Source organism: Myxocyprinus asiaticus, chromosome 13 (assembly GCF_019703515.2).
Source record: "Myxocyprinus asiaticus isolate MX2 ecotype Aquarium Trade chromosome 13, UBuf_Myxa_2, whole genome shotgun sequence".
Classification (NCBI taxonomy): Eukaryota; Metazoa; Chordata; class Actinopteri; order Cypriniformes; family Catostomidae; genus Myxocyprinus; species Myxocyprinus asiaticus.
The window spans coordinates 25,914,572-25,935,117 of NC_059356.1; the positions used below are offsets into that span (position 1 = coordinate 25,914,572).

At 37.2% G+C, this 20,546-nt stretch overlaps 1 protein-coding gene across 3 annotated transcripts in view; it reads right to left on the reverse strand.

Annotated features, from left to right (window-relative positions):
- LOC127451031 (protein kinase C beta type-like) overlaps positions 1-17,513 on the reverse strand; it is a 203,671-nt gene extending 186,158 nt beyond the window's left edge. Inside the window, exons 1-3 of one of the 3 annotated variants that reach the window (XM_051715511.1) lie at positions 17,048-17,164; positions 16,633-16,664; positions 558-675 (exon numbers count right to left, since the gene is read on the reverse strand). Coding sequence is in view for 2 of the 3 variants with exons in the window: in XM_051715510.1 (XP_051571470.1) it covers positions 16,633-16,664; positions 17,048-17,223 (208 nt within the window). In the remaining variant the exon portion in view is untranslated. Of the gene's footprint in view, positions 1-557; positions 676-16,632; positions 16,665-17,047 lie in introns of all 3 variants that reach the window. The other 2 variants (XM_051715510.1, XM_051715509.1) reach the window with 2 other exon arrangements.
- Positions 17,514-20,546: the final 3,033 nt, after the last annotated feature.

Genomic DNA, 20,546 nt, shown 5'->3' on the forward strand with positions numbered 1-20,546 from the left:
GACATTCTAATTTATTGAGATGCACCTGTATATATATAAATATATATAAAAAAATACAAAATGAAGATGATGAAAAAAAAAATCAGAATTTCAAAATGTACTCGCCTTGCAAGCACTAAAATGAAAGCATCAAATTGGAATCTGCTCTTGAAGGCAATATGTTATACCAGCTCATTCTGGACCGCATGGTGGTGACCTGAATCGCTCCCTGAAGTGCAAATTACTTTGCAGCTATTCATTCCTTCCTACATAATATTCATGCCATCCAATCCATTCTGATTCTAGTCCACTCAGGTAAAGTAGGCTAAACGTATACCTCAATGGTTTTTTATATATTTTTAAACATTCAACCAGAGCCTCATGTCTTCTTCACTTCAGGTAAGGTGCTTAAAAAGAGCCCCAGTGTCCTAGCATACTTGCATTTCAATTAAAAGTGTGACTGATAGCCTGGGGAAGCTTTTAACCTAGCTGGCCCACTCTTACATTGCCCATTTTTAATATGCGACAGACTGAGCGATCCCAGTGGTGAACTTGACTTCACTTTAATACATACACACCTGCAGGTTCACCCCTCAACCTGTCTGTCTCACTTCACCCAGAGCAGCTCACCAGCAGAGATCTGGTCTGCCCTCAGAGTGTTTTATAGCTGTACAGCTGTTCAGTGAATCTTTCAGTCTGAAATGAAAATGAAATCATGTTCACATTTCTGCTAATTCGAACACAGCATGTTGGCCCTTTTCTTATATGGTGTTGTTGAGTGTGCTGCACTTCTAGCTGTATGCAAATGAAGTTCTCAAGTGTGTCATGAATTGAACTAACAGATGGGATGGTTTTAGTAGAATAATGACTTAAAGGTGTTGTAATTTGTTTGATGAAAAATAGTTTCTCCTATCACAGATTAATATGCAGAGTAAGGATGGGGATTTTCAAGTAATTTTGTAGTCAAGCTCTTACACACACAAAAGAAACAAGTAATATATTAGGCCTAGGGCTGGGTGATATGTCTTAAAAAATTACATCAAAATATTTTTCAGCCTATTAACGATATTCGATATATATCTCGATAATTATGTATTTGCTCTAAAATGGCTCAAAAGTGTTTTTTTTTTTTCTTTTTTTTTTTTATATCAGAGAAACCATAATTTCATCCAAACAGCCACTGTAGCCAAGTAGATTAAATATTTTAGAGACATTAAATAAAAATCTAATAATTCGTTTTTCATTAAATAAACACAAAGGAGAATGAAATTCAGTCATTTTCATTGATATGCACTTTATATTTATATTTCATACACAATGATACATAGTATCTTAATAAGCATTATTTACCTTCAAATGTTTTTACTGTGCAAAGCTACATCACTGACTTATTTTTGAAACCCCAGTTGAACATTGCACTGTGGGATACATCAGGTTTATTATTATAATATAATGCCGAATTATCATTATTATTCTGATTATTAGATTTGTGATATATAAAAGTAATATATTTCTGTCTTTTATTTTGACACTGAAAGTACTGCAGTATTTACTTCAACTTCACAAGGAGCTTTTATTTCGACACAGAAAAGGCAATGGACCTTTTTCACACTCCGGGTTTTGGAACGCGGAAGTAAACGTTTGCAGGGTAAACTTCGACAGCGGTGAACAGGAGTGAATGGGAGACCACAGCAAATATTATTTTCACTTACCCATTTGCTCCAAGTGCAAAAGAAAAAATCCACTATTACTTTTGAATGACTTTCCAGAAGAAAAAAAAAGTAAAAATAGAGAGCGGTGGATTAAGACAGTCAGATTGGAGAAGATGCCAAATACTGACTGACTCAGTAGCTGTAATCAAAACCCCCTCTCAGCTGTGGTAATTCATTTTTTAAAACTAATTCCAGGGTAATATAACACAAAACATTATGTTAAAAACGTATTTTAAAAAATGATCATATGTTTGCTTTTTACACTGCTAAATAAGACGGAAACGCATCATCACAGTCTGTGAAAAAGGTATATGTGTATTTGACAGTTTACAATGTTCTGCATTTCCTGCAATGCTGTAATCTCCTCCTTTTCTGTAATTCTGTGCCACGTTTGTAGATTTGTGTTACTAATGTTTGGAATGCTTGAACCTGCATTACTTTGATTTCACAATGCACGTGAACTGATCTGAGAGCGCCGCCATGCACACAGATCAGCGTGTTACTGGTTTGTTCTGAATCACACAAAGACCATGTTTATCTGTCTTTAAATCACACCCTTTTGTGGATTAATAATCACATATGACCAGCTTGACATTTTGATGTTATTTTGTTTAAGGATCATGAAATTAGTCTACTGATGCACTCTTTATAAAACTTAATGGCCAAATGAAAGCACATTAAAATCATCACGATATTGACGATATTGGTCAATTTCAGCAAAAGTATCTCCATTATATAATTAATATTCGATATATCGCCCAGCCTAAAATAGGCCTACTTGTAAATTAAAATATAAGTTAAAAATAACAAGATTGATAGGTAGTGAAATGTATATTTTGTTTTATTCACAAATGTTACAAATGTCACAAAAGTGGTTTCAAATTAAGATAGCTTCAAAAAACTATGCTTTTATTTTGGGAAAAAAATAAAATAAACAATATGCATTATTAAAAATGCATAAAATAAAAAAAAAAGTCTAAAACATTTCCACTCACACAGAGCTTACACTGAAACCAATACTGATGGCATTAGGGTAATGCACATATCACATTTTTATAATTTCAGATGTTATTATTCACAAAAACAAGTGGTGAAAGTTGGCTTTTTGTAAAAAGTAAAAAAAAAAAAGTAAGCTCCAAAATCCACATAAGGGCAAAATAAAAGTACTCCAGATGACTCTGGTGGTTAAATTCGTGTCTTCAGAAGCAATTTGATAGGTATGGGTGAGAAACAGATCAATATTTATGTCCTTTTTTACTATAAATTCTCCTCCCTGCTCAGTAAATGTCCACTTTACTTTCACTTTCTCGTTCTCTTTCTTCTGTTTTTGGTGATTCACACATCCTTCTTGCATATCAAGCCCTAATGGGCAGGGATGAGAATTTATGACAAAAAATGGCTAAAAGTTTGATCTGTTTCTCACCCACACCTATCATATCCTGTGTGAACACATGGAGTCATATTTACTTTTATGCTGCCTGGATTTTGGAGTTTCACAGTGTGGGCAATTACAGTGGAAAAAAGTGACTATTTACATAAAAATTTAAAAATTTGCCCTGTACACTTAACAGTGAGTGTTCAGGAATCCTGTTTGATAACAGTCATTATTTGTGCAGTTCCGAGTGGCTCCACAAGTTGTGCAGAAATTACAATTCACCTTTACATTTTTCTGTTTTTGGTAGGGTGACCATACATCCTCTTTTTCCTGGACATGTCCTCTTTTTCGGACCTTAAAAAAGCGTCCGGCCGGGATTTCTAAATTTGCGAAAATGTCCGGGATTTGGCTTTTGTTGCATTATGATGTGCATCTGGTCTAATACTTCATTGTGTGTGTGCGCATATTTGCATTGCTTTAACCTCTCTTTGTAAGTCCCGCCTTCTCACACACCAATTGGTCGATTATAAGAGGCTTGCAGCAACTATTGGCCAAATTCCTTCCTGTCAATCTCTCCGCGAATGCGCGAAGCGCTGCTGTGTTTGGCATCAAACAGTTGCTTGACAGTAGCAGCAAATGACAGCTGAGTGGAAACAATGCCCAAACGAAAGTGCAAATTTACAGAAGATTTGCACAAAAAATTCCCATGCTTTCGTCCACGTCGAGATCCGTGGGAAGCAGAATGTATGACATGTAAAGCTGGCACTTATGTGTCAGTTGCTTATAAAGGTGCAAGTGATTTAGAAGCACACATTAGCTCTGCGAAGTATAAAAGGTCAGCAAAAGGTGAAAGTTCATCAGGTAAATTAACGGATTTTGCGACCAGGTAAAATTGTTATCACATTGCTTCATTTTCCATGGCCATTCAAAATAATAGTAATAGTAAATGAAGGTACACTCATGGCATCAAATATTTTATTTTAGTACATGGACATTCAAAAGAATGTTGGAAATTTGTATTTATTTATATATATATTTATGTTATGCTAATAGAGTGTCTTTTTCACTGTATTAAAGTTTGCATTCATAGTAACACTGTCTTGAAGCCTATTATTGTTTTTGGGTGAACTAACCCTCTAATACTAAACATGGCGAGGTGCAGACTTGAGAAAATGTTCCGTCTGTACCGGATGCTTGGCTGCATTATTCAGCGTGTGAAAGTTGTCAGCGAGGTTGATATCTGGACAGCACAGCACAACGGCTTTTCCCTGGAGACAGGCCTGCACTCCTGTGATCTCTGTTCTGACAGCAATCCCATACTGTGGTCTTTGAATCATCGTCAGTCATTGTGATTCAACTACCAAGCTACAAGGAGGTATTAGACATGTTGATAGATTTATGACAGAACCCCAGACTCAAAGCATTAGAACAGTTAAGTGGAGGCCTGGGTGGGTGTTGTATATCGAAGATGGCAGGTAAGAGCTAACATCTGAGTCTTACAGATCCCACTTCAATGTCCCTTTAGAACTCACATCTGTGGGCGATCTGAAAAGAACTGACTTTTACATAGTTTACATAAAAACAAATGATGAACCCAAGTAGTTTTAACAATACTCCTAGTTTCACACTGTCACACTATCTATATGAAGCACAAGTACTGTGAGTTACATGAAAGTTTAATGTTAAAGTTTCACTTCCCTTTTGCTCTGCCCGTTTTCTCGCTGACTTATTTCTGCAATATTTCTGCCAAATTCAGCATGGTATAGAAAAATCTGGGCTCAAGGGAGGGATAATTATTTTTATTCTATATGAAATTATTATTTTTATTTGTAGGGGCAATTCTAGGATATCTGCACCTCCTTCAGTGATAATGGGATTTTGTTGCTTGTTTTATGGCCTGTCAGGCCCCAGCACACTTACAGAGATGTTGACACAGAGACACCTGCCACAATGCAAGGGGAGGCATTTTAGGGGTACATTAAATATGAGGATGTTCAAGACTACATTTAAAACATCAAATAATATGAACATTAAAATGTGTTATCAATGCACTTAAGCCTCATTTTATGAGTAGAATTCACACAAGATCAGTAAAAGATGTTTTAACTCGATGATTTAAAGGAATATCCGGGTTCAGTACAAGTTAATCTCAATCAACAGCATTTATGGCATACTGCTGATAACCACAAAATATAATTTTGACTCATCCATCCTTTTCTTTAAAAAAAAGCAAAATCTGTGTTCCAGTGAGGCACTTACAATGGAAGTGAATGGGGGTAATTTTTAAAGGGTTTAAAGGCAGAAATATGAAGTTTATAATTTGATAAAAGCACTGACATGAATTCTTCTCTTAAAACTCATGTATTATTTTTACAACCTTTTTAGGGTTTGTTGACATTACATCATCATGGCAACGAAGTTGTAAACTTGGATATAACTTTACACAGAATAGGTTAGTCAGTGATTTTATCACACAAAAATCATGTTTACACGCATATTGTTTATGTCTTGTGGCTATATTTTTGAAACAGTGAGTATTTTAACATTTCAAAAATTGCCCCCCGTTCACTTCCACTGTAAGTGCCTCACTGTAACACTGATTTTTTGCTTTTTTATAAGGAGGGATGAGTTGAAATAAATTTTTGTGGTTATCAATTGAGCTCAACTTGTTTTGAACCCGGAATATTCCTTTAAAGTAATATATATGCACAGGGGCGGGTTTACGATTTCTGAAGCCCCAAGCATCCGACCAAGCTGGGGCCCCATTTTGAAAAATTTTGCTTAAAAAATTACATAAAATGTATTTTAAATCATAATTTTAAATTCATCCTATCAACAATTGTAGCCAAGTAAATTCTAAATGTTTAATGAAATAAAAATCTAGTTAAAGATAATTAATGCATGTTTTCCAGTTTTTCCACAACACAGTAATAAAAAAAGCTATATTTACCTACGTAAATGTATTAAAAAACAATTATTTTGAACAGGGTGTGCAAAACCTACTACTTCAACCAGTAAAATTTTGGAATTCAGTTGTTATTTATTAATTTTATAACCCAACAATTATTTATTGTTGTCCAGTTTGCCATTATAATATGATACAGTATTATTATTATTACTTTGAAGATTTGTTGTATACAATAGTAATATATTCCTGCCTTATTTACATTCACCTGGAGCTTATATACTGACGCTGAGGCTGTATTTTATGTAAGCATTGTAGGCAACATTCGTAACTAACATTAAACATACAAGGCACTTTGGCCCCTCAGCACACTACAGCAGAAGAAAAAAAACATTGCCATTTATCAAGCGCTGAAATTTGCTTGTTGCAGAACAATCTGGAATAATTGTAACAGTCCCCTCTTTGCAAGCTGAACTTGTTCAGAACGTTAAATCTTTGTGACACCTGTGCTAAAAAAAACAATCTGGACACAGTTCAACGACTGATATAGAACGCAGGTGTCTCGGCATGCATTTTTGAAACCTGAAGCTCTTATTAACTTGACATAGTGTCTAAAAATGTGCCAGTCCTCCGTGAGACACTGAAGAAACAGCGAGATGCGGTGCAACAGGTATGGACGTTCGTCCAGAGCATGTTTACACAGGGAAACAATGGCAAAACAGACGCAGGCAAAATCACATTCGGTGTGAACAGCCCCCAACTCATCCGTTTGCGCGTATCTGTGAGTGAGAGCACGTGTGTGATACAATTTCGGAAGGCCTATATATTTTTTCATAAATTACAAACCCGAACCCTACTTAAAAAAACTCAGCTGTCCCGACCCCAGCGGCTTCTAACGTGAACCGCTCCAAGAGCGCCGACAACAGCGTATTCGCGTGTGTACCCAGAACAACATCACCCCTCAAGCATTTTTTGCGGAGCTTTCCTACAGGGCCAGGGGCCCCCGACTCCACCCCCCGATGTCCCACGCAATTGCGTGGTTTGCGTGGTGGTTAAAACCGCTACTGTATATGCAGTAGATAATGTTTAATGTGTCTAATAAGCTAACATGCTATACGCAGCCATAATAAGCACCGATTACACTCTGTTACTGTAATAATGACACTGATGCTACTGCAAAAATGGGTGTATAAAAGAGTATTAATGGGCAGAATACAGACAAAAGAATGATCATAGGATATCTTTGGGCAGATCTGTGAATAGCTTTCAGCTGCAGATGGCACATGAGTAAAGTGGTATATAAAACAAAAGAGTGAACAGGCACTTTAGAGTATTTGAGTAGATTTGATTACTTTTGTATACCAATTTAAAAATGAATAAATAAATAAATAAATACATTTGCATGACATGTTCTTGGAAAATGTGTCTATGTGAACAATCGTACAGATGTAGGTCAATTTGCACCAGCTCGCTAATAACTCTGCACACCGGTGTATTCATGTTGACTTATCTTAACTGACTGAACGGGAATTAGCTGTCAGCCTCAAAACAGCTAGAGCTCCAGGTCACAACTACCGATGACGTGGACCACTGGCAGTAAGACGGTGTTTAGCAGCGGGTAATACGTTTTTGTGAAAGTTTGCCTGGGTGAGCTGTTACTAACCACCAAAATGAACGCAAAAACACCTTCTTTTTGGACAGATGTTGTTCTAAATGATGTCACACACATTCGTTCATTGATTTCGTACGAAGTATGCAGGGGCCTTTAAATAAATAAACTATATAAATAAACTTGCTTGCCTTGCCTTTAGCAAGCATCACTAAAAAGTATAAGGCCCCAAGCTGTCTCTAACTGAGGCTCAGAGTTGAGAGTGGATTGCTTCATTGATAGAGTGAGATCTATCTTATGGCCCATTTAAAAGAAAGGCCAACTAAGACAAGATGGTCCCCACAGGACCTCCAGCCAGCCTGTTTCAGACGCTCAACCAGTTGCTGCCTCTTCTGTCCTCCTAACCCTCTTTCCGTCTTCGAATGCACACGCATACACATCAAATGCAGCAGACAACGGCACACTTCAAACAAAGAGAACCTGACCAACCAGCTCAAAAGATGAAGGTAATTTTTCCAAAAGCCTTCACATGAAGTCTTTTTGGTTGAGTAGTTCCAGAACATCATAAACTGACAATAACATAAATAGCACTTTGCATGAATAAGGTACACTCTGGTGTTCTATTACTTATTAAAGCGTTAAAGGCACAAATCTCATGTTTTGTTGTGAGACTTTTAGATATGTTTGATAAAACATTATCTAATTTAAAATTAACCTAGCAAGAAAAGTAGCTAGTTTTAAATACAGCAATGTCTATATGCCTCCCATATCCCACCTCAGAAATCTTGAACCGCTCGACTGCATCATCATACATTTCATTCAAATAGCAAAGTCATAATTTTGACATAATCGGTTGAATTAATATCCAGTTCATTGCAGTAAAATATATTTTTTAGCATCAATAAATTTTAATTACCAAAAATGTTATATTTAGCTGTCACACATTCTGCAAGCCACCTTGATACAGAAAGCCCCGCCCCCATCACAAAAATTGACATATAGACCTCACGAATTTTGTCCGGTGGGACAATGGAGCTACAAAGGTCAAACATGTTTGTTCTAAACAGAATCCTGTTCTGCAGTAAACAACCTTGCAGTGTCAATAGAGCAGAAACCCTCCCTTGGGTGGCCTGCAAAACACAGGCATTATCTAATTTGGCTAAAAGCACCAGAAGAGGCTAACGGCATTCAGGACTAAATTGAGTTTCAACTGTACTAGCTCAACATTGAGGCACTTTACAGGCAGTTGAAGGTCCTTATTGTATTATTTACTCACATTCTCTTCCTGCAATTTGCCTCTCACCAGACCTTTTTGTTAGGTTCCGAAAGCAGAACAGATGGTCCTTATTGGGCTCTTATGTCCATGTGTAATTGGCTCTCAAAATTCATCAGTTGGCTGAAACATCAGCAATCAGCCAATGGCTGGATTTCACTTCTAACCCAAATGGATTCCCATCTAAATTGGACCATAGCTATGATGGGACTTTTGGGGGATATTTTTTTTTTATTTCTATTTGAGAAAAAACATTCAGATGATGAAGAAAACTAAATGATTGTGGCAGATCCAAGATCATTAAGAAAAACAGATACACCTAAACCTGAAGAAAGAACTTGTCCCAAGTTTTAAATCTAATTGCTCTACAACATAAAAAAGGGTTCCAACTAGATCCAATTGGAACCAAAGGTTCTACAGCTTGACGTTCCACTAAGAAATTTCAAATAATCCAGAAACCAATATGCTTTGAAATTTCTAACAAACCATATGCCATCAACCCTACAGTCTCATGACAACTCATAATAATTTGTATGAGATGGCAAAATTGTAAGATATCTTGCAACTTGTTTCATACGAAAACCTTTACTCCCATAGAGACTAACCAATCAACAAACACAATTTCATATAGATACATTACAGTCATCACATTTTAGATAGCCTGTTATCCAAGAGTTTGTTTTAAGAAGGGAAATGTAATTTCCATATTTAAGTAATACAAATGATTCATTTATGTCAATAACCTGTAAAACGTTTCCCTCATCTCGTTCCATACCCTGATATTTTCTTACTTTTGTTGTATACAAAAGATATTTTCCTATTAAAATCACTGGTACATTTAGGGTTTGGGTAAGGGGTTATACTTTATGGTTAGGTTTAAGTTTGGGTTAGGGATTAAACTTGGGAAATATTTTAATAACTTTGTTTGTTGGTTCACTTATTTTTCTCTATGGGAGCAAAATGTGTATGCTTTTGTATGAGCCAACTCGTCCGACTTCACCATCTTGTACTAATTATTACGACTTATCATGAGGCTGGGTTCAAAAATGGTTCTTGATGACAAATGTGCTCTTTGCTGAAGCTAAGGTTCTAAAAAGAACCATTGATAAACCTTTATTTTTGAGACAGTACAGTATACTGCCAGTTCACAGTAACACAGATGTTTTGAGTAACAGTGTGTCTCACCTACCTGTGGCTACATAACGGGGAGCGGATGTTCACACTTGCTCATGAGTGACACAGGGCAGCCCGGTGAGAATACAGCACAGACAGGGTCGTCTCTGCAGCAGCATTCATTAATCACCTCCTACTCTATGCTAATTACCTTCCCCCACACACACAAACACTTACCCCAAGCTGTAAATGAGCAGGTCTATATGAGAGCTCCTGCAGCTGTACTGCAAGAGCTTTAGGAGGAAATGAGCTCTCACTGAGAATACTGAGATATGAAACTCATCTTTTCAGATGTTTGACACTGCAACACACTTTCTATATGTTTCCAGCCTAAAACACTCCCATAGGAAAGAAGAATCACCTAAAATCTCTGTCATAATCTCAATAGTTTTTCCTAGACAGAAATTAGATTTAAAGGAGAGGAAAAGGAGCATTTTGTTTACGTATTCTGCTTTACAGACTGAGAAAAAGACCCTGATTATATCAGATGTGTCTTTGGAGTTTCAAAAGAGATCTCAATTATGTCACAAACGGTGCTTAGATATGCCAAGAATCCAAGATATCAAAGTTTACAATCATTAAGTCAGAGATTTTAATTTGAACTATATTTCTCATTGAATTCTTCTAAGACCTATTTTATCTGGGCAGTTCCGTCATGGCATATTCATTATTTTTAAAGCTCTATACTCTAACTAAATGTAAGAGTATACATAAACAAATATTGTTTAAGAACATAGCATATTCTTTGAAAACAAGTCTTATTATCAGTTTTGCTTCTCAAGTAAATCTTTCTTGTTTTAAGGATGTTTTTACTGGAAAACAAGACAAAAATAATGATTAAGAAAATTATTTTTGCAGTCAATAATTGTCTCACTTGCTTCTATTTCTCCTCAGATATTTTAGGAGAAAATATGAGACAAAGTTAATATTTTAAGTCTCTTGAGCTATGAAAGAGCAAATTCTGTGCAATAAAATGTTTCTCTGGGCTGTTAAACAGCCTTGCTCCACTCTACAGAGGAAAGTAGCAATGCCTTATGTTGCCGTTGATCATTTATATTTTTCCCCCACAAATTGAGGCTACTGTCTGGAACATGCTATTCCAAAGCTGCTAAAATGGAGCAAACACATAAATTTTTCCCGCAATATTGGGGTGATGACGTACTTCATCTGTGTTCTCTGATGACGAAGATAAGTAGTTAGTTCATAGACTACTAATCCCCTGAACACCTACACATACCCCCCCCCCCCCTTTATTTTAGCCCTGCTCCACAGAACACTTATGCTATTTATAGAGGCTTTATACAGCCCACACCTTCAAATGTGGATATGTTCTGCCTTTGCACAGAACAGAGTGAGGTGTGAGACACCCCCTGCATTACAAATATATATATAATATATAAACACAATCTACGTCTGCTTCAGTTTCCAAGGGTATTTTTCAGAAGGTACAAGTGAAGTCATCAAGGGTGGTTTTATTGGTTCTATATGTACAAACATAGTCAGAGAAGCTTTCTGGAGGTGTCAGTAAAATAAAATACATAATTACTCGAGTTTAAGATCATATTCTTGAGTCTGATCTGTTTGAGTTCTGAATTCTGAACTCTAACTTGAGTTTAAGTTCATATTCCTGAGCCTGCCCTATTTGAATTCAGTTTTTCTGATTTCACTAGAATTTAAGATCATATTCTTGAGCTTGACCTATTGGAATTCTGAATTTTAAGATCATACTCTTGAGCCTTTAGAATTCTTGAGCATTTAGAATTGAGCCTGACCTTGATATTGTTTTAAATCTTAGTTATGATTCTAATTTTTATTTTCAAGATCATACTCTTGAGCATGACCTACCTGAATTCTGAATTCTGACTGGAACACTGATTTAGTAAAGGTTATCTTAAATAAAAGCAAAGCTAATAATGTGACAATTAACTTCTTCAATTAACCTCAGTTCCTTTCTCTGAAATATTCATCCTAATCAAAATTCAAACATTTACCCTTCCTACCTAGCCTAAATAAAATATTATTTTACACCAACATGAATTTTCATGCTGGTTCGGGCTGGTTTATGCTGGTGGACCAGCAAAGCAATACTACTGTACACCAACAAAATACTGTGGTCAACCAGCATGGTCTTTCTGGTGAAGTTGGTTGACTAAGGATGTCTTGATGGTTAAGCAAGTTTAGAAGCCTGGTTTGGACACTAACCGGCCAGTATCCAAAACACTGCATATACTGGTAACCAGCAGCTTGGACAACACTGTTCTTTGCAGGTTCTTCGCTTTTCAACTTCCTGATCTCTTAATATTTCATTCTCCATCTTTCCTTCAATCCTCGCTCTGTCTCTCCTCCTCTACAGCTTTTTCCAGCTGCAGCTTTCTGCCAGCTCTTCTAGAAACTCGTAATTTTGCAATTAAGACTGAGGAAGCAAAAGAGGCTCTCCTAAGCAGCTGGCTCACCGTAAAGCTGACAGTAAGAGGAAATAGTCTTTTATTATTTACTCACTGTTTTCCTCACACTGATGATTAAGGAAGAACCAGTTCTCTGCTATGCTGGTTTTCCATCGTGAGCATCTGAAAACTAAAATCTTCCTCATATTCCCCCATTCTCTTCTTCTACTTCAAAATAGACACTAAAAACGGAAGTTGTGAATCTCTAAATGCTTTCTAGAGAGTGGTTAGCTATTTGTGTCTCTTGCACTTTATAACTGCTGGTGGCTTTACTGTTGAAGCCACACAAAAATGCTACCAGCAATAATGTAATCAGACAAATGCTTTGTTTTCTGTATTTTAGGCGCTGCAAAATATCACCAGACAATAAGGAATATAATTATGAAATTCATATACAGTATCTCCTGAATTGTCTAATGGCATCCAAATCATTAAGGATCGGCAAACGCAAAGGCTGATTGATTAATCCCAAATCAGGGTGACCCAGAGGCTGTGGAGCTAGCTATAGTGCTGCTCTATTGCTACTGTCCCCTTGAGCATGGCACTTAAGCAGGTTGCTCTGGCGAGACTGTCACTGTAATTAGTACAATGCAATAGACTTTGGATTTAAAAAAAACAAAACCCTGCTGAATGGCAAGAAACAGTAGGGTGGCCTGAAAAATGTAGTTTAAAGGTGCACTCAGTATTTACTATTCCTTATTAAAAAGTTTTACACAAAAGGAATGAATAGCACTTCAGAAAAATAGGTTTCAAATCATGCACACTCACATGAGAAGTAATCTAATAAAATATTTATTTTAGCAGAGGCTTTTTGCACTAATGATGCACAATGATGACTCTAAGACATTACAGTTTCATTTTCTGTTAATGCATAATTTTCTGTAAAGCTGCTTTGAAACGATGTGTGTTGTGAAAGGAGCTATACAAACAAAAATGACTTGACAGTGCAAATAGCGATAGATGCTATTCACTCCCTGGTACAGATTGTGGCAGATACTATTTTCACCCCTAATTAAATACTAGCATACAGTATAGGGGCATCACTGCAGTGTGTTACTGTGTTTATATAGAGTCCCACAGACAGCCCCTAAACCGAACCCTAACCGTACAACAAATTAACCATGGTATTACTATCACCATGGTATTTTGTAGTAAAATCATAGTAACCACAAAATTAAAAGTTACTATATTAACGCCATATTACTGTAGTAACACCATGGTTAATTGCGTTAAAACTATGGCTTCTACCAAAAAACATGATCACTATCTATATACTATAGTAATATATTACTATAGTAAAACCATGGTTAATTTTACCTGAATCAAACCTTTCTCTAAACTCCTTGACCTTCACAGTGACCAAATCACTGTGAAGAAATCAACATTTATATTCATTTTTATTTATTATTATAGTAGTATTAAGGAAATATTAAGCATGGAGGCAGGAAACAGGATGGGAAAAACTGGGGCAAAAGGGGGAATCAAACTCGGGTCGTCCGTTCGAGAAAAACACACCAACAGCGTGTTTACACACCACACCATTGAAGCAACACCTAGGGCACAGTTTGTCTTTAATTTCTCTGTTTCCACCAGACTGTTTGAGAGCACATAGCCATGTTGTGTAGCAGGTGCTCTATACACCTAGTGCAAATAGTCACTCTGATTTATTTTACATAGAGCGGTTCGCCTCATGGGAGCAGAAATATTAAGATCATGTGATCAGTGGAATACTAAATCACTTTATCTTACAAATGAATGGGAAAACTGTTATGCTAAAAACAGTGGCTGTAGGCACAGATGTCCAGCCTTACAGTTAAAAGAGTCTGAAAATTTTTTTTTGTGATTTGAGCCAGTGTAAGAAATTAAGTTTTACATTAAGAGGCAATATTTGCCCCATGGATTTAATTTTCTGGGGCATTTTTTACCTTTATGGGGCATATTTGTTATCTAGATTGAGAATCTAATACTTCATACACAAATAATTAAATCAACATAAACATATATTTTATGCCATAATATGTACAACTAGGACTTCATTAAGAACTATATCAGATGTTACAATTACAAAACAGAAGAATTCATTACAAGGGCATTTTTTTGCCCCCACATTTTGAATTTTGTGGGCATTTTTGTGAGCCCTCCTTAATTTCGAACACTGATTTGAGCTAAAGAAGCCAAATATATAACATTTGTGAAATTTCATTGCTGATTTGAAATGTCTTTTGATTGTATACACCAACCGTTTTGGAGAATTCGCCTTTTCTGCATTTAAGCAAATAGGAGCTATACCTTTATCAATAGAAAACAGTATCCCGGAGGTGTTACGATTCACAAATATGGTCGTCAAGTGACCAAATGTGACAGTATAAATCCAGCGCAGATTAAACAAAAAATTACTGAGTACACCTTAAATTAAATGTGAATATCTAGTTCCTTTAGAGGCTTTTAGCTAATGACTACCATCAGATTAAGTAGCATCAACTAAAGCCTAGCATTATTTAGTAGTTAAAGGGATAGTTCACCCAAAAATTTGAACTCTGTCATCATCTACTCAACCTCGCATCACTCAAATATGGGTTTTTTTTTTTTTTCTGTGCATTGAACACTAAATGAGTTATCTAGCACAATGTCTGTCTAACACCTTTCTCTTTCATTTTTGGGTGAGCTATAACCTAAATCTTTTTTATTTAATTTTAAGGCTTTTGAAGGCTTTAACATCAGAACCTACAGTATACTTTTGGCAGAGAAGCAAAGAGGACAACTAACTGTATGTCTACCCCTTATTATTCGGCTACTGATAATTTTTGTTCTCATCTGTGCAGCTGCTACCCTGTGTTTCAATAGAACTCCACTCTTTTGGGAGTAACCCACAGTAGGCAAAACTGGCTTTGCTCTCCAGCAGAGACCCTCAGGTCTTAGCATGCCTGAACATGACCTTGCAGAAGTATTCCCTTTCTCTCCCAGCTCCTAAGGGGTCCAGCATACCAGATACAGTCAGGGCAGCTCTCGCAAATCAGTGGAGGTCTTCAACAGGTTTAGAGCGATTGTGAATAGATTTGAAAAGTAACCGACAGAGAGAGAGAGAGAGAGAGAGAGAGAGAGAGAGAGAGAGCAGACAGACAGACAGAGAGAGAGGCAGAGAGGAGAAGGATAGAGCAACAGAGTGGGTAAGGTCATCATACACTCATCTGTACACCTGTACAGATGTGCAGAAGCCTATGGTGGAAAAACGGAGAAAAGCAGCACTGCAGAGGGAGCCACTGACCTGCTGTGACCGGTAATTGCTGAAAATCCAGTGCCTTCAGTGCGTAAGAAAGTAGCAAGAATTAAAGTCATTTTTACAGGGTAATTTAAACTCGTGCCATGATGTGATCATAACTGTACTGGCGTAGTGAAGAGAACAGCTATCCACTGGACATGTGAAACAAATCGTAATGTTACAAAAGGTGCGAAGGCTTACAACTAAGAATTCCTGCGCAGGAAACAGAAAAAAGCAACCTTTAATAATTTTGAATTAATTTCATATGAGAACATTTTAACTGTAATTTAATATCTTCAGAAATGTCATAATTAGACTCATGAAACAAATGGAACACATGAACATCCGCAGTGAGGATGTCAGCACTGCAAATGTGAACAGATATAAGGACCGTATTTTGACACTTTTTTTTTCTTGACACCAGTGCTTGAATTAAGGGGGTACAAGGGAGAATCAGGACCCCCCATAAGGCACAAGGGACCTCTATAAGACAAAAGTCAATTTGAGCACTAATTTAAAATCATTGCGAACATATTTGAAATGTATTGTGATATAGCTGGACAAGACACCATCTAACTCAGTCAACTGATCAAGGTAGTTTAAGGAGATGTGCAGTTACTGGAGATGACTTAAGGCATAACAAAACATGATTAAGATCATCTATTTTAATGGTGTGTGTAATATACAAATGGCTCTGTGATTTCTTTCATATATTTTCCTACTATTATTTGGCACTGCAGTGCCAGAACACTTTGCATAAAACATATCAGCATTCCAGCACTTCCTCAAACAGAGCATCTTCTGCCAAAGCATTACTCTAGTAGGTCAAGACATTTGCAAAAACTGCCACATACATACTCTTCCTGGGATGTTTCAAAATATGCGAGAACAGTAAATTCCTACCTTGACACTGAAATCCTTGCTTCCCAAATCCCCTGAAAGAGAAAAACAGTGGTTCACATTGAAAATAATTGACTAGAACATTGGTTTTAATCATGTACACATCAAACATATATGTTGTTTCATATAGTAGCCTATGAGTCATAATTTAACAAAAGGTAATATCCCCCTTTACATTACGTGTACTTTTCTTAGATTTTCATTCATCAGTGAGGCCGTGTCTCAAAACCGAGTATGGCAGCACGTTGGGGCATCATACGCGCGTTCCGAGTCAGTGGAGCCCATAAATGTTTTATAGAAAAGAGCGCTGTCTAAGTAGGCAGCTCACTAGCGTTATATCTGCGCTGCAGTAGTACAGTAACAGGTTCCCTTCACTCGGGAATGAAGTGTAGTTTAAGAGCGTCAGACGCTCGCTTACCAGATGAAGTCCGTGCAGTGGCTGCAGAAAGTGGGCTGCTTGAAGAAGCGCGCGATAAACTTGTGATTCTTCACCTCGTGAACGTTCTTCTGTCTCAGGGCACCTTGTCGCGCGAAGCCTCTCATGGGTGCGCTTGCCTCCTCTCCATCGCTGTTCGACTGCGCCGGGTCAGCCATTCTCACCTCGAGAGTATCGAAAGTTTTGTGAGCCTATGAGCTGGGACGAGTTGTGCAGAATGCGTACATGTAATGCAACGCTTCTTCAGACTGCGAGTGCGATGGACTCTCAGCTGCGATGCTTTTGCGTCCCTCTCCGCCCAAGTGCCTTCCTTACGCACTGGATACACTCATGCATAAACACACACACGCGCGCGCGCTGACGCGCTGTTGTAAGACTCCTCCCTCCTCCCACTCGTTTGCTTTTGGCAAGCAGAGCTGATGGATAGTGTAGAGATTCAGTCAGTGCTCTCAAAAGCCTTTTGGAGACAATAGAATAACGAAATATGCATACCAGATGTGTATTACAGGAAACTGTCAATCATACAGCCTGACACATCACTGTATTTCTGTACAGTATATTCTGTGCAGAAGATTTTACACTGTAACTCTTCTATAAAGATTTTTGCTTTGCAGATTCATTTAGGGTCTTGATGATATTAGAGTGGCTGGATTGAATTAATTTGTATGTTTAATTACTTTGCATCTAATTGCACCTCATAATGAACCCATTCAAAGAAGTAGGCTACTGTGGTTGTTCCAGGTAGAATTCTTCTGATATTCTGATATATTGTCAATCTAATCTGATTACTTTTGGATTACTTATTGCATGGTGTGAAAACTCATGTTTCAAGTGTTTTAAGTACCAATTTGCACTTGTTTTGTTAAACATTAGTTAACATGAAATCGAGCAGCATAAATGTAAAGCATATGTAATCATGTAATCCATAAAAACTGTAATCTGATTATGCATATATTTAAAAATGTAATGTAATCTAATTACAAGTAATTGATTTTAATTTCTGATCTGGTTGATAATCTGATTACATTATCCAGATTACATGTAGTCCATTACTACTCAACATTGAGGGTATCAAGGTATGAAGGTATGAACAGGGTTGGGGAGTAACGGAATACATGTAACGGGAATATGTATTTAAGATACAAAATATAAGTAACTGTATTACACTACAGTTACAGTTTAAATCATTGGTAATTAGAATACAGTTACATTCGGGGGCCTGGGTAGCTCAGTGGTAAAATACGCTGGCTACTACCCCTGGAGTTCACTAGTTCGCTATTTTGAATCCCAGGGTGTGCTGAGTGACTCCAGCCAGGTCTCCTAAGCAACCAAATTGGCCCGGTTGCTAGGGAGGGTAGAGTTACATGGGGTAACCTCCTCGTGGTCGCTATAATGTGGTTTGTTCTCGGTGGGGCGCGTGGTGAGTTGAGCGCGGATGCCGCGGTGGATGGCATGAAGCCTCCACACGCACTATGTCTCCGTGGCAACGCGCTCAACAAGCCACGTGATAAGATGCACGGGCTGATGGTCTCGGACGCGGAGGCAACTGGGATTCATCCTCCGCCACCCGGATTGAGGCGAATCACTACGCGACCACGAGGACTTAAAAGCATTTCAAATTGGGGAAAAAAGGGGGAAAATAAAAAAAGAATACAGTTACATTTAAAAAGTATTGTGATTACTGAAGAGATTACTTTGCATTTTATTGTCATTTGTTTCATTTAATATTTAGTCCTTTCAGATGGAAAACATTTATACATATAAATGATGCGATCCAAAGTGCATTTGAACAGCGAATAGTCAAAACAAGTGAAAAAATCTACCAGTGCTGAAGAAGTAATCCAAAGTATTTAGAATACGTTACTGACATTGAGTAATCTAACGGAATACGTTACAAATGATATTTTACAGCATGTATTCTGTAATCTGTAGTGGAATACATTTCAAAAGTAACCCTCCCAACCCTGTGTATGAATACCATGGTACTTAAAATCAAGTTCCATCAAATTTACATGGTACTCCAAGGTACCTTTAAGAATACAAGAATACATGGTATTAGCAAAGGACATGTCCAAAAAAAAAAAAAAAAGAAAGAAAGAAAGAAAAGAAAAAGATAGTATACCATGTTACTTTGTTGATAATTTTTTGAAAGTGAAACCTCTCTGTAAATAAGATGTTACACTTTCATATGTGTGTTATATATTGTGGATATAACTTCTATATATCTATGTAAAATATGATTAAAAAAAAAATAATAAATTATGATATACATGAAAATGCCTAACATTAGTGCTTAGAAAATTGTGATTCTCGACTCAGGTAAAATATTGTGCTTGTAAAGTTGATGTGCAAGTCCTCGGTTCTCCCCATAGTCTGAAGCTGCCCAGAGAGCAAAGTTATTTCGGTGATTACTCACAGAAAATGACATCTAAGCTTTGTTACAAAATGTTTTTATGTGTCCCAGTTGACTCTATTCTGTCGAGTTGTTTCACTCCTGTTCTGTGACGCACTAACAATGGCACAAACAGCACAATGGCATCATGCACTTACCACAAGAAACTGGTGTGCACCTCAGCAGGGTGTTTGAACCTGTCGAGCTGATGTTGTCATATGGCCACAGACCATATTGTGTTATTCATGCCTGAGTGTGCACCACAGCTGCAGATTCGAAACTGTGGGAACTTTGTAACTGCTTCTACTGTAACATTCTACATCTAACCTAACATTCAAAGACAGCTTTTTATATTTTCATTAAAACATGATTAAGTATGAACATTAAGCTGTTTTCTAATGGGGACTGTTGGCTGGTCACTGCAATAAGTGAATATAGTATGAAAAGACCAGCTTGACCAGCATGCAATTCACATTCGATTTATGCTGGTTAGTATACTTTAGGTAGTTTGCATGTTTGTCAGTATAGCATCTAGAGCCATTGTTAATGTTTGTGTTGTGAACTCCACGTCCTCCTGGCACAAGGGAGAATTTTAAAGGTCTCATACAATAGATTTACATTCATCCAAGGTCAAAAAACACTTTGATTTGCTCATAATTTATATTGCAGCATTACCTTTTTTTCCCCGTGTATCAAACGACTCCTTCAATGATCCGTTCTAAAGGATTCATTCTAAACTCCTCCTTTCAGAGAGCCTACTCTGCTCTGATTGGTCAGATGTCCCAGTCTGTTGTGATTGATCTACCGCTTAGTGTAGTGTTTGAGAGCGGGTCAAAGCTGTTCGCGAGCAACCAATGAAGACCAGAGGCAGGTTTTTTGTTACCAAATTAAATAGGTTAGTACAGGAAATAAGTCTGGAATTACTAAAGACTCGTTTTAGGTGTTCAGAATCGGTTCTTTCTTTTGGGAGTCAATAACTCCATTTGTCGTGCACTTTGATTTTTGAAACTTTGCAGAATTTTTGCATTCACAAACAGCTATATAACACACTACATGAAAGGTAATATTTGAAAAACCATAATAGGTGCT